Below are 12,974 nucleotides of genomic sequence, written 5' to 3'. Positions count from 1 at the left end.
ACGGGTACTATGCGCCTCCAATAGCCTCTAATACCCAACTCCGACTTTCCACCTTCACGAAGCGTATGCGGGTGTACCCTGTTAACTAACAAACGGAAAGAGGGGTATGGAGGGACAGGAGCTGGACCTGACACCTCCTAATCCTAAACCCAACACCTACCCCTCTTCCCACCCCACACCTTATCCTGGTCCCACTCTCCAGCCCAAATCCAAGGTGTTATGCGACCCGTGCCGATGGATGAATGGCACAGGGGTAACTGTGCCAATAACGGAGCCTCAAGGGCACCAGGCGACACCCTTGAGTAATTAGCCTTACACCGGAGAGAGGGCTCCTCCGGTGCGGACCTTTAGATCCCTCTCACTCGTGGGAACTACATGGAAAAACCTACAGTACAAAACAAAACACCGGGGGAACCTGTAAAGGAAGACCCCAANTAAACTAGGGAACTGGGAAGGTACAATAAGCCAGAAGGCTGCAGTGCCCGGGGAGTGCAAACCCCGCTTCCTAGTATCCTTTTCTACCATACCATACCATACCATCGAGACAGACGATAGGAGTGAGAGGTGGTCTCCTCGAGGACACAGGAAGAATAAGTAAGAAGCGCTTCGTCGGTCGGTTCAAGGGAACCGATATGACTTTTAGTTTCATTCCTCTTCCTTCCCTTTCTCTATCTCTATTCCTTTTTTTCCTGGTTTCGGTATTTAACCTTCTTAAAAAAAATACCGTGGCGCTCAACGTAACAACGGTAAATAAATTTTGCACCCCTCTCTCCGAGCATTACTTATCTCTCCCTTCACCACTGAGCTACCGCCAACGTACGTGCAGTTGTAACAAATTTGGCACCCAACGTCGGGCCCGCCATAAGAAGAGAGTGATGTTAATATAAATAAACCATCATGGGAAAGAGAAAGGTCGGAAAAGGAAGGAAGACCAATTGGGATATGACGGGGACGAATCGCCAGTTAGTATCCGAACCCCTCTCCCATCAACCTTTACAAATGGGAGTACTTCCCAGACTTGCCAGGAGTGTAAACGCGTTCAGAAGAAACAAGTACCAGTGTGTGAGTGGAAGATGAAATTTTCTGGGGATGGACAAGATCTGATTGTAAACGCGTTTCTTGAAATGGTAGAAGAACTGAAGATCAGCAGGAATGTTGATGATGAGGATGTTTTCTTTTCCGCGTGTGACCTTTTCAGTGGAATAGCGCTCATTTGGTATACAACTAAGGAACAAAACTTTAAATATGCCAAATTTAACATTGAAAACTCCCAATGGTGGAGAATGGAATCTATCTTTCGTCAAGTCGTCAAGTCGGTTGCCAGCCTTGGCTCACCCGAGAAACGGTATAGCACTATCACAATTGGCAGGCTGCGTTCAAACCGTAGTATTTGTACAAAGTACCCACCCATAATTGGTCAAGAAACTGATCAGTACTGTATGCAACCAAGTAGAAAAAAAAAAAAAAAACAGTACGGTACTGCAGAAAACTCGAGAAGGAAAGCTATTTTTCATACGCTAGAGTTTAGACCAATGTAAAATTACTAACCCTTACTTTTGAGGTTTATCGGGCTTTGGTTGATTTTGTTATTTAAAAAAAATGAAATGAATGATCAGATATAGTCCGCTTTTCGGCAGTTTTTTGTTTTTCTCTGGCCGTTGAGCTTTTGGGTTTTTTCTTGGTATCTAACCTTTCTCCTCTCAAATAAGTTGTTCTCATTTTGCTGCAACTCGAGAAAATTACCTCCCGAGAAGTGCGGGATATGTTTTCCCAAGGTGTCCACTGCGTTTTCATCATCAATCCCGTCGGAAGTTCGCAGTGCCCACTGGAGCGTTGCGATAGAGGTGCAAATTGAAGCGATCTTTAATCGCCCGATACGACTTTTATCGGCGCAACACTATCGTGTCCTCAGGAGCAAAGTGACAAGCGATACGATACAGACCAAAGTACCTTTATGATGTGGTTTTACTGGCAGACTCTCTTTTGGTGTTTCAAAAAATGATAGAAGAGTTAGAAATGTATTGGGACACTGGAAACTTAAAATTAATACCGCTAAATCAAAAATTATGATATTTAAAAACAGTAAATTTACGACCAAACGAAAGATATAAAATTAAAAATTAAATTTTAGAAATATGTAATTGAGCCATACTTTAATATAAAAGTTGACCTTGGGGGTGGTCTCATTGACATTTGACTCAAATTTCACGATACATTTGATGGAAAAAATAAAACTAGCCAAATTAGGCTTTAATAGAACTTGGCATGTTACGCAGTGCAAATTTGGGGATATAAAGATAGATTTCAACGATTCGCTGTGTACTGAATACCACTTCCCAACAGTAGGTCAAGTTTACTTCTTTTTAGGTTTAAAATTCATTCCACATTTATTTTCAAAACATGCAATGTTCATAACAAGCTGGCAGTTTAGGCGTTGACAGAGCACTCACCACTGTAAGGTAAAAGTCCTGGGTTCGAATCCTGCAGGCCTGCATTTAAAGCTGACATACAACTTTTTTTTTTAACACCAGAAATACTGGTCGTGGTGCACAGGTTTGTTGCTGAGTTGCTCTAAATAGTGGATAGACAATGAATCACAATTTTAGCTATTTTTCAATTTAATTAATTTTGCCTGGAGAATTGTTAGAAATGTTGAAAAATATGCATGGCACAGCAACTGTAAATGATTTAGATCAAGGGATTGGTTTGTTTATTTATTTTTCATTTTCTTAAAGAAAGAAAGGGAAAAAAAGAAGAAGTGGATCAGAGAGGAAGTAAAATGAAAATTACTTAAAGATAGAAAATGAAATATTGTGAAAAAATGTAGTTTTACTATAGAAAAATATTTGGTTGAACATACACGCCCATCAAAATTAATTCAATTTTGACAAACAAAAAATAATTGTCTGCAGTGTCAATGTAACAGAGAAACAATTTGTTAATAAACAAAATGTTTAAAATTTTTAAGTTAAACTATAAAACTGGTAAAATATTGGCCTTTTAGTTAACACATACAAAATAATTGAAATCGGGAAAGAATTGGTGCCTTGTTAATCTCTTTCAAAATGTGTAAAAAAAAGTCTCAAAAGTAAACAAAGAACAAGTAGTTCTGAAATGCAAATTCTTTCTGTCCCAATTTATCTATAATTATGTAAATGAAATATAATTTTAACTTCAATAACTACTTACAAATATTAATAGTTAGGTTAAGCATTTTTCATCATTATTTTTAATAATTATGACTGAAACTTGAATTTTCCCCATACTGATGATAAAATTCAATTTTAGTGATGTCACACTACAAATGAAATTTATGAGTGCACTGAAATACAAACAAAAATATTCAGCTATAACAATATTATTCGTTATGACATTAGCAAAATGGACAACTGTTCACACGGTTGGTTCACAAAAACTTAGACTTTTGATTGAATATCTGTAAAAAAAAATTATTTTTTTCGATAAAATTTGTCAATTAAATTTAACACTGCACTGCCAATGGTAAAAAAAGAATGTGGGCCACAGAGACAGGTTTTTTAAAGCTCTAATATGTTTTTAACTGAAAAACTAAAATACTTTTATTTTTGTTGGCCCAGCAATCTTGAAAGCAGGACTGCTGAACAAGAGACGGCAGAAAAGAACAAGCAAACCAACAGAATGGAAATTGCATTCATTCTGACTCGAGACCTCATCATGACCAGACCTCTTATCTATCACTGACTTTTATTGCAAAAATTATACCTTTTTCCTGTATAATTGTGTTCTTTACCAGTTTTTCTTAGATCAGAAGTGGGATAGAGAACTCCTCCAATATGCAAACCAGTATTTAAAAAAAATTCTTGTCTCCTTCTACAAAGAAGAAAGAATATTGAACAGAAGACGAGCCGCAGAAATTCCACAAAAGATTTTGCTCATTTGGTGACGTTATTAGTTGTAAGATTTTATGAATTTTTGGAAATGAGTTATCCATAATTGAACTTTGCTTTACTAGTCGTATTTGTTTAAAAACTTAGTTTTAAAATCTGCAAATTGAATTTACTCTTCTTATTCAAACTCTTGAATGTACTCTTCTTTTTCCTTTCATTCTGTTCACCTAAAACTAAAACAATTATCTTATCGACCTGATGGAACAGGAATTGCATTCATTCTGATTCAAATAAGCTTTACGAGTATTGTCAGTTATGGAATTTGTTTGGTAATTTAAACAAGTCAAAAATAATGGTCTTCCGCAGAGGGGGTAGGCTTGGGAGAAAAGAGATTTGGAACTATGCTGGACAAAATATTGAGATTGTGAACTATTATAAATATCTGGGTATATATCTCACACCGCAGCTTGTTATGGAAAGACATCTTAAAGAAAAATTAAATGTAGCCAAATTTGGTATTAATTCTACTTGAAAGTCTCTCTTGTGGAATAGTGATGTTCCCATTTCAGCAAAATATAATGTATTTAACTCTGTTTCCAAGGCGGTAATGTTATACGGTGCTCAGGTTTGGGGCTATAAATGGTATGACAATATTTTGTCAAAAGGTTGTTTTTCCTAATAAAGGATTCCTGATTATGTCTTATATTTAGAGACAGGGACTGACCCATTGTTTTTCAACACATTAAGCCTGCATCTGATATACATCCAAAAAGTTGTATCATTGTCTTCTGCTAGACTTCCTCGAATTTTGGCCTTAAAAATACTAGACAAGAAAATATTTTGGGCAAAAGAATTTGACAATTTTTGTCTACAACACGGTTTAACCCCCTTGAGTTACTCCAACGTAAATAAAAATAGTGTGGAAAGCTTGGTAGATGTTTTAAGAACTGATTTTAAAAATAAACTAAAATTAAGAGCACAACGGTCTGTCTTCCATGGTTTATACAAAGAACTGAGTCTGGAATTAGGAGAAAATCACCATTATTTAAATAAAAATTATAATTTGAATATGATAAGTGTGATAATGAAAGCAAGAGGTCAGGTTGCTGTCTCTTAATTACTCGGTTCACAGAAATGAGGAAGCGTACTGTTGTGCTTTGTGTAATTTAGGTGTGTATGAGGATGGCTTCCATTTTTTGGCGGTGTGCCCTATATTAAAGGAATTCAGACTTAGGTGGTTTGGCAAATTGTTTTTAGAAAAAAATGAAATAATTTCATTTTTGAATGAGCAGAACTGGCACAGTCTCTACAATTATGTTTTGTACTCCCTAAAATACAGAGCGTTCCTAATCGATAATTTCAATTATTAATAAAGTATTGTGTAAATTATGACTATTTGTATTAGTATTGTTAGTATTAGTATTCGTATTATTAACATTATTAATACTATTCTATGTTTTTTCTTTTGGCAACTCAACAGACAGCCTGTGGGCTATTGTCTAGGATGTTTTATGTACTGAATATTTTTTTGTAAAATAATTTTTATTGTAAATAAACATCATTATCTATCTATTATTATTTATTATTATTATTTTATTTTTGTGGCCTTGTACTAGTGTACATATCTAACATTTTATTTACATTATTTAATGCCTAACTATAATGTTATGAACCTCCTACACAACTTATACATTCCAGTTTTGTGATCACCACTGAATTTTCATTACATACGAATTGCTTGAATTTATCACATCTAGTAAAATATTTATCGTCGTTACCAGAGCAAAGACAACATCAAGAGTCAATAAAAACATTTTGTAATATACTGACCCTGAACCTAAACCTGTGATAACAAAAGCAAATACAGAATCCTCCATCACAAAATGGATTAAACTAAAAAAAAAACTGATTAAAGAACTAGAGAAAAGAATTGTTTTAAAACTGAAAAATCTCAATGTTACAAAAAACTTCAATTGTGATTATAAAAAAACATTTTTGTAAACATATTTTTTTGAAATTATTACAAGACGATTAAATTGACACTTTGACAGGTTAATTTTTTAGAATAATTAATAATAATTAAACTATTATGGGGTACCATTGACCCCTCCCCAGTGTGCCAGATTTGTAACGAAAAAAATAAGTGAGCTTTCAGGGTTAAAAAAGTATAACTAAAGAATTATTTAGGGGAATCTGACATGTGACAGAGTTTTACAAAATGGGGTTAAATATCGATCAGTTTTAACAGTCAAATTCTACATTTTTTCTACTTATTTACCATTATCTTGAGTTATTTTTTCAATGGAATATCATTAGCCGCTAACAATCTCCACTGGTCCAAGCTAAGAATATAAAAATAAAAACGGACTCACCAGAATTAATTTTGTCGGTTGGACAATATATTTACACTTTACAGGTCAAAGCGAGCTTCTGACAACAATGGCGTCTAAAGCTTAAAAGTTAAAACTCTAGACTCTAGAGTCACCAGAACCTTTCTTTTTCTCCGGTATATATGACACAACCAACAAAAATGGACTGATCAGCTGTCCCAAAGGATCCATGGCCAAATTGGAATAACATACAAAAAGTTACTTAAAAAATAAATAAATAAATAAAAATAAAAAAAATAGTAGAAAGCGGGCGAAGTTAAGCAATTCTGATTTGACCAACTTTGAATCAGGACGAGCCAGTAGAATAGACCAGAAACAAAAATTGCAAGACTATAAATAAAAAGATTTTAACCAAAACAAAAGGTTAAATCTTGCAAAAGATTCTATAATTGTAAATTTTGCAAAATAATTTTAGTATAACGAAAGAGGTCTATTGAAAATGGCGGCGAAATGCGCCTAACATTGCTCTACAAACAAACTTGAGTTCAAATATAAATGTAAAAGAGTATTATTTTAACACAAATTCTTTTCAAATTTACTGATTAATTTAACTAAAATTAAGTACAGTCCTATCGTAACACTCATCATAGGTACATTGTTACCCACGAAAAATTAAAATTGCTTAAAGAATAAACGGAAATAGGCAAAACAAAGATTGCACGAGGTAGCACTTCAATTCGATGGGCTTTGTTCTATTTATTTTAATTTCGTAAGACAATAAACGCGAATTCTAAATTGTTGGGGATAAATTACACCAATTTCCCTTTATCTGATAGATATGATAGAAAAAATACAATAATTTTAGCTACACTTGATAAATAAAATACATCAAGTTTAGTGATGTTTGATATAGACAAAATCCACCAATTTTGGCTATATGTGATAGATAAATTACATCAATTTTAGCTGAATTTGATAGATAAAATACATCAATTTTAGCTGAATTTGATAGATAAAATACATCAATTGTAGCTAAGTTTGAGAGATAAAATATCAATTTAAGGTAAGTTTGAGAGATAAAATACACCAATTTTAGTTAAGTTTTATTGATAACTTTCACCAAATTTATCAACTGTTATAGATAAATTACACCGAATTTTATCTCTATTTGATAGATAAAATACATCAATGTTATGTATGTGTGATAGATAAATTACATCAATTTTAGCTATGTTTGATGTATATAAAATTCAACAATTTTATCTTTAACTCATACATCAAATCTACCAATTTCGGCTATATCTGATGGATAAAATACATCAATTTTAACTAAGTTTGTTAGATAAAAGACACCAATTTTAGCTAAGTTTTATTGATAAATTTCACCAAATTTATCTACATGTTATAGATAAATTACACCGTATTTTATCTCTATTTGATAGATAAAATACACCAATATTATGTACGTGTGATTGATAAAATACATCAATTTTGGCTATGTTTGATATATATAAAATTCAACAATTTTATCTTTACCTCATAGATCAAATGTACCAATTTTGGCTATATCTTATGGATAAAATACATCAATTTTAGCTAAGTTTGTTAGACAAAATATAAAAATTTTAGCTATTTTTGATATAGATAAAATTCGCCAATTTTCTCTTTATCTCATAGATAAAATCCACCAATTTTGGCTATATCTGATGGATAAAATACATCAATTTTAGCTGTTTGATATAGATAAAATTCACCAATTTTAGCTACATTTTATCAATAAATTCCATCAATTTTATCTATATTTTATTGATAAAACACGCCAACTTCTATATTTGATAGATAAAATAAATCAAGTTTAGCCATTGATGTAGATAAAATCCACCAGTTTTAGTTACATTTTATAGATAAAAATGCACCAATTCTATCTATATTTGATATGTAAAATACACCAATTTTATCTATATTTGATAGATAAATAAACCAATTTTATTTACATGTGATAGATAAAATATATATGAATTTTAGACATTTGATATTTAAGCTATGTTTTATAAATAAAATACAGCCATTTTTGCTGGGTTTAGAAGGTAAAATACACCAATAGTATGGTATACTGGTAGTAGTCATTTAGTCGGGAAAATAAAATCTTACAATTTCAGGAATATGGATTAAATGAAAAAGTGGTTTTCATTTCAAATAACTGTAATAGATCTGTACTTTAGGAGAATTGGAAGGATGTCTTTGAATTTTTCTTAGTTACTTAGCATAATTACTATTGTGATTAACTGTATATATGTAAAACATGTTACAAATTAGACTTTGACTGCTCAACTTGCTTCTAACATGTGAAAAGAAAAAAGTGAGCTGAAAAGTGAAGATAGCATAAGTCGAAATACTTTTGAGAGACATTTAAATCTGTGAGAGAGTAGACAGACCCAGTAGAGAGTTCAAGTGCCGATTAAGTTTAGCATATAAGATCTATATCAACCATTTAGATATAGAAACAACCTGAATTAGTGTTGTAACTTTTGTACTTCGTAAAATGCTGTAATTCATTCGTCATTTATTTTTAAGGAAGGGCAGATATACAAAAATGTAATGTAAAGGAATGTAGGGGGCAAATATTAATCATGGACAACCTGTACATTATACTACATGTATTTTGTGCAGATTTGATAAAATTTTCAAATCCGTTATGAATAAATATATGAATATTAAACTGAAATATGTATAATAAATATCATATTGGGGTTATAAAATATATGTGTTTATTAGAAAAATAAAAATAATAGATTTATTAATCTTGGCTCTTGCTGTGCCGTGGTTGATAATTTCCAATATCCAGTTCGACATAGTGTCAATCCGCGCATGAACCCCAGGAACGTCTTTTCTACCACAGCCCAGGCCATAAGAGATGATTCCATAAACCTTCTTTTCACACATCAAAGGCCCGCCAGAATCACCTTGGCAGGCATCAATCCCATAACCACCGTAGGTGCACCAAGTACATTCACATTCCATTTCACTATCTGAGGGGGGCATTCTGTGAACATTCTGAAGCAGTGTATGTCAAAAAATTAAACTTACCGAAAAAACGTTGGCTTCCTTTTTGCAGCAGAGCAGCACATCGAGAAGTACCTATTACTTTCAATTCAGCATAGTAAAGAGGGAGGTTGGTAATAATGTTGTGAGTACCCCAGCCAACGACGCTGCAAATTTGTCCGATAATGTCAGTATACTGGTACTCATAGTCGACCTCGTAAATGCTTTGTGATTTTGGAGGCTTTAGCGATTGATAATTTATGATTAATTAGATTATTAATTGCATGCGTTGGTTTTGATTTCACTTACATCAAGGCTGAAAGAGAGTTGAGCTGCGCAAAGTTTATCTTGAAAGATAAAGGATGTCTTAAGTATGACAATCCCAATGTCATAAAATAGCCCATACGAATACTTTCGGCATTTTGGATGAACATATGTTTTTCTAACTTTTCTGCGCTAAAAATTAGAAATATTGTCAACCATTAACTACTTACTAATCATTTAAGGATTTCCATTAAAACCTTTATGTAGTAATCTTGTTAATTTAGATTATAAAAAGTATTGCAAAATATTCCTTTTAGGACTTGGAATTGATGTCCAACTTCTTTATGTAGCAATAAAATAAGTTATCAACAATCGAAGAATTCTTGTATTTTGAAGAGTCAAAAAACCCACAGAGAAATTTCAGGAAATACATCAGCAGGGATCAGACAATAAAGGAGGTCTCTACGAGCACAAATGGGGGGAAAAAGGTATTTAAAGGTTAAGCCGTTCTTCTGCCAACTATGGCGTCAAAACTCCAGAACCCTCCTTCGATAACACCTAACCTAAATGTTTCAAGCAAGACCCTAACATAGGATCGATCCTGTCCGAATGAATTTCGTGGCAAGTTAAGAAAAAATGGATGGAGTAGATTGTGAAAAGTTTGGACGAAGTTGACCAATGATCATGGTCGACTGAGGACTCTAGATGAACTGGTAGAAAAGAATAGAAACAAAAATAAGATTGTAAAGGCTAAATCTATTTTAAAAAAATCAAATCTCGCAAAATGATTTCATCGTAAAATGGGAGGACTAAAGTAAACATTTACCAAATGAAAATGGCGACGAACTAACATCGAGAAGCTGGACAATTTAAGTAATGTAGAAAATAATATTATTTTAACAGAGAATCAATCCAAATAATGAACGAATCCAAAATAATCCAAAATATGAGCCTTCTATTGAAGTCTGTGAGCTGCAATCTGGAAATGTGAGAACCTAGGGTTGCTGGTACAAGATGGCGCATATTTTTGGTCATTACTCTTTAGACTGAGGGACTAGAATTATATGTTTATATAAATTTATATTTATTGAAATTAGGATATTTTTATCCAGTCTCACATTATCCAATTAATTAAAAAAAACTTCATGTATATCACATTGGCAAAAAGTGGGCAACGCTTAATTATAACATATGTGATATGTCAAATTACTGGTAGTATTTTCACTCACTTAAAATTTTACCTGGCTCGTATTACTTGACCCGATCAGGTCACTGCTTCCGGCGAGGATGGAGAACCTGCTGCTGGCAATAGGAGTGAAACCTTTGTCGTTAACGGAAGACAAACAGTGGCCAGCTGTAAGGACGTGAAGTTCGCTCACTATGGTACCTCCGCAGACGTGCTCCAGTTGTGACTTGTGCCTCCTCATCCGCTGAATTGAGACGAGATGGGGAACTTGTTCTATAAAGACGGGCCTTCCTCCTATTATTTTCTTGTCGCTATTGCATATTTCCAAATAAAAAATTATGTAAAACAAAACGGTTGGCTTTCCTTTCATCTCTTTTCAAAATTCCGGTGAAACATGTCTATTTCATCATCTCTTTATCTTAAGTTTTTAAAATGGTTATCAACATTTATAATCTCAATTGTTTAAAAATATACCACTCCTCAAAAAGGATTCACATGTTTTTTTTTATTGCATTTTTTAAATAAATAAAACAGTAAACATTTGGGAAATAATTAAATCAAAGCAACAGCTCTGTGGCGACATGCCACCATGAACAAGCTAACCAAGCTTATCTCGTCCACTTTTTTTTCTGATTTTTCCTTATGTTATATATTTATGAATAAGCACAACTTAACCAGAAATCGTTAATTTACAAGGGAGAGTTTATCACAGGTCGTACATATAAGAATATATTCAAAACATCATGGGTGAATTACCAGTTCGGTATATTTTGGAGACAAGAGAGGAAACTATTGTTTGTAGTGACTATATTTTGGATTTACAATGTAAATTGTAATAAGGTAAATTCGTAATATAAAAACATCTGCTTTATTCTGTTTTATAAGTTTCAAGAATTATAAATGATCAAAATGTAGTTTGACTTTTCCTTGAAAATGTCTAAATTACCCAGCTCCTCTTGTGTTGCGATATTAGCACAAGGTAAAAACTAAAAAGTGGCTAGCCACACCGACACCGCCAACAAACGACATCCTCAATATTGGTAGAAACATTTCCTGTTCTATCAGCGTAGGCAGTCATAGAAGTTAACAGATCAAGTAGAAAACAAGATGGAGGTACTAATTGAGCTGTATTGTTCTTTTTGTCTGATTTTCCTGGACCGATGAAAAAGCCAACGTACAAAAAACTAACCAATTTAAACTAATATTTCTAATAAAAGAAACCAAGTTTGTTGACATAAACGCGTATACCTTCAATTCCCGGATCGTACCTCAGAGAGAAGAAGAAATTGTGATTTCACCCAAGTGCATATTGTTATTATCATACAAACCTACCACTAAGATGGCGAAAGACCAACAATGTGAGACAGGTCAAATCTGCGGGATTATACAGGTTCATCACCCCGCAGAACTCAAGATGAAATCTCATGAAACTCACCCCAAACTTTCACAGGTCATGTACATAAATGTGATTAGGCACCTTGATCAAGCTCTACTTGATTGACGGTGAGTTCACGTAACGAAGATTAACGGTTAAAGATTAAAACAAGGCATTTCCTTGAAGTCTGCGGGGTGAACCTGCAGTTTGGTCGTTTCCGATCATCCTGGTCTCCTTATGCTCGCAGTTTAGGTCTATTGGACTTTGCGCCATCTTCAGTGTTGAATATACTATTTTGTCGGACATGTCCGAATATTCAAAAGGGGCCCGAACTGTACGAAAATCACACAACCTAGGAAGAAGGCGAAACATATCAACCAGCAAGGGCGCCATGCAAGGATGACCAAACAAATTATCGACAAGTAAAGGAAGCAGAAACGAAAAAATATTGTTCACTGTAATCTTACGAAATACGAGTCCACCTACCATAAGAATTGCCACGATGCGAGAAATCCATTTAGTGACTGATGTAAGCAGAAAACTATTCAGTCCTGTGTTCAGCTGAACTAGACTAATATGCTCAGACTTTAATACAGCTCAAGATAATCTTCAAGCACATTGGTAAGTCGCGAATTACCTTCGATCGTATAATGGGTCAACCTCAGAAAGGTAGGACCATCAACAACCCCTTCTTCTGATGCCTCGACATGTCAGTACATCTTAGTTACTGATGTAAGCAGAAAACTATTCCATCCTGTGATCAGCTAGACAATCTAGTTGCTCAATAAAGACACAAACTTTCCACTTTAACACCACTCAACATAACCCTTAAAGAATCCGCAAGCACCGACCATTTGGCTAGGCAGGACGTCAATCTCATCAACAACTCTTCCTTTTACTGCCTCAAATAT

The 12,974-nt window shown here is 33.8% G+C and overlaps 1 protein-coding gene across 1 annotated transcript; it reads right to left on the bottom strand.

Annotated features, from left to right (window-relative positions):
* Window positions 1–8,921: 8,921 nt before the first annotated feature.
* LOC106661127 (trypsin 3A1-like) lies at window positions 8,922–11,170 on the bottom strand. Its single transcript, XM_014384339.2, has 4 exons — window positions 10,744–11,170; window positions 9,548–9,694; window positions 9,284–9,479; window positions 8,922–9,225 (listed from the first exon to the last, which is right to left on the bottom strand). Exons 1-4 carry the CDS (start codon window positions 11,056–11,058, stop codon window positions 8,948–8,950), a joined length of 936 nt encoding a protein of 311 aa, XP_014239825.1. The 5' UTR covers window positions 11,059–11,170; the 3' UTR covers window positions 8,922–8,947.
* Window positions 11,171–12,974: the final 1,804 nt, after the last annotated feature.

The sequence above is a fragment of the Cimex lectularius genome, unplaced genomic scaffold (assembly GCF_000648675.2).
Source record: "Cimex lectularius strain Harlan isolate CLEC.00 unplaced genomic scaffold, Clec_2.1 scaffold194, whole genome shotgun sequence".
NCBI lineage: Eukaryota > Metazoa > Arthropoda > Insecta > Hemiptera > Cimicidae > Cimex > Cimex lectularius.
This window is presented reverse-complemented; position numbering and strand designations above follow the sequence as displayed.

Bases quoted from the DNA above. Each gene is read 5' to 3' on its own strand.
- LOC106661127 (XM_014384339.2), bottom strand. From the start codon at position 11,058: ATGAAAGGAAAGCCAACCGTTTTGTTTTACATAATTTTTTATTTGGAA. The intron at 9,695-10,743 runs GTAAAATTTTAA...TCTAATTTTTAG, and splicing joins GGTCAAGTAATACGAGCCAG to CGCAGAAAAGTTAGAAAAAC. The intron at 9,480-9,547 runs GTAAGTGAAATC...CAATCGCTAAAG, and splicing joins AACTCTCTTTCAGCCTTGAT to CCTCCAAAATCACAAAGCAT.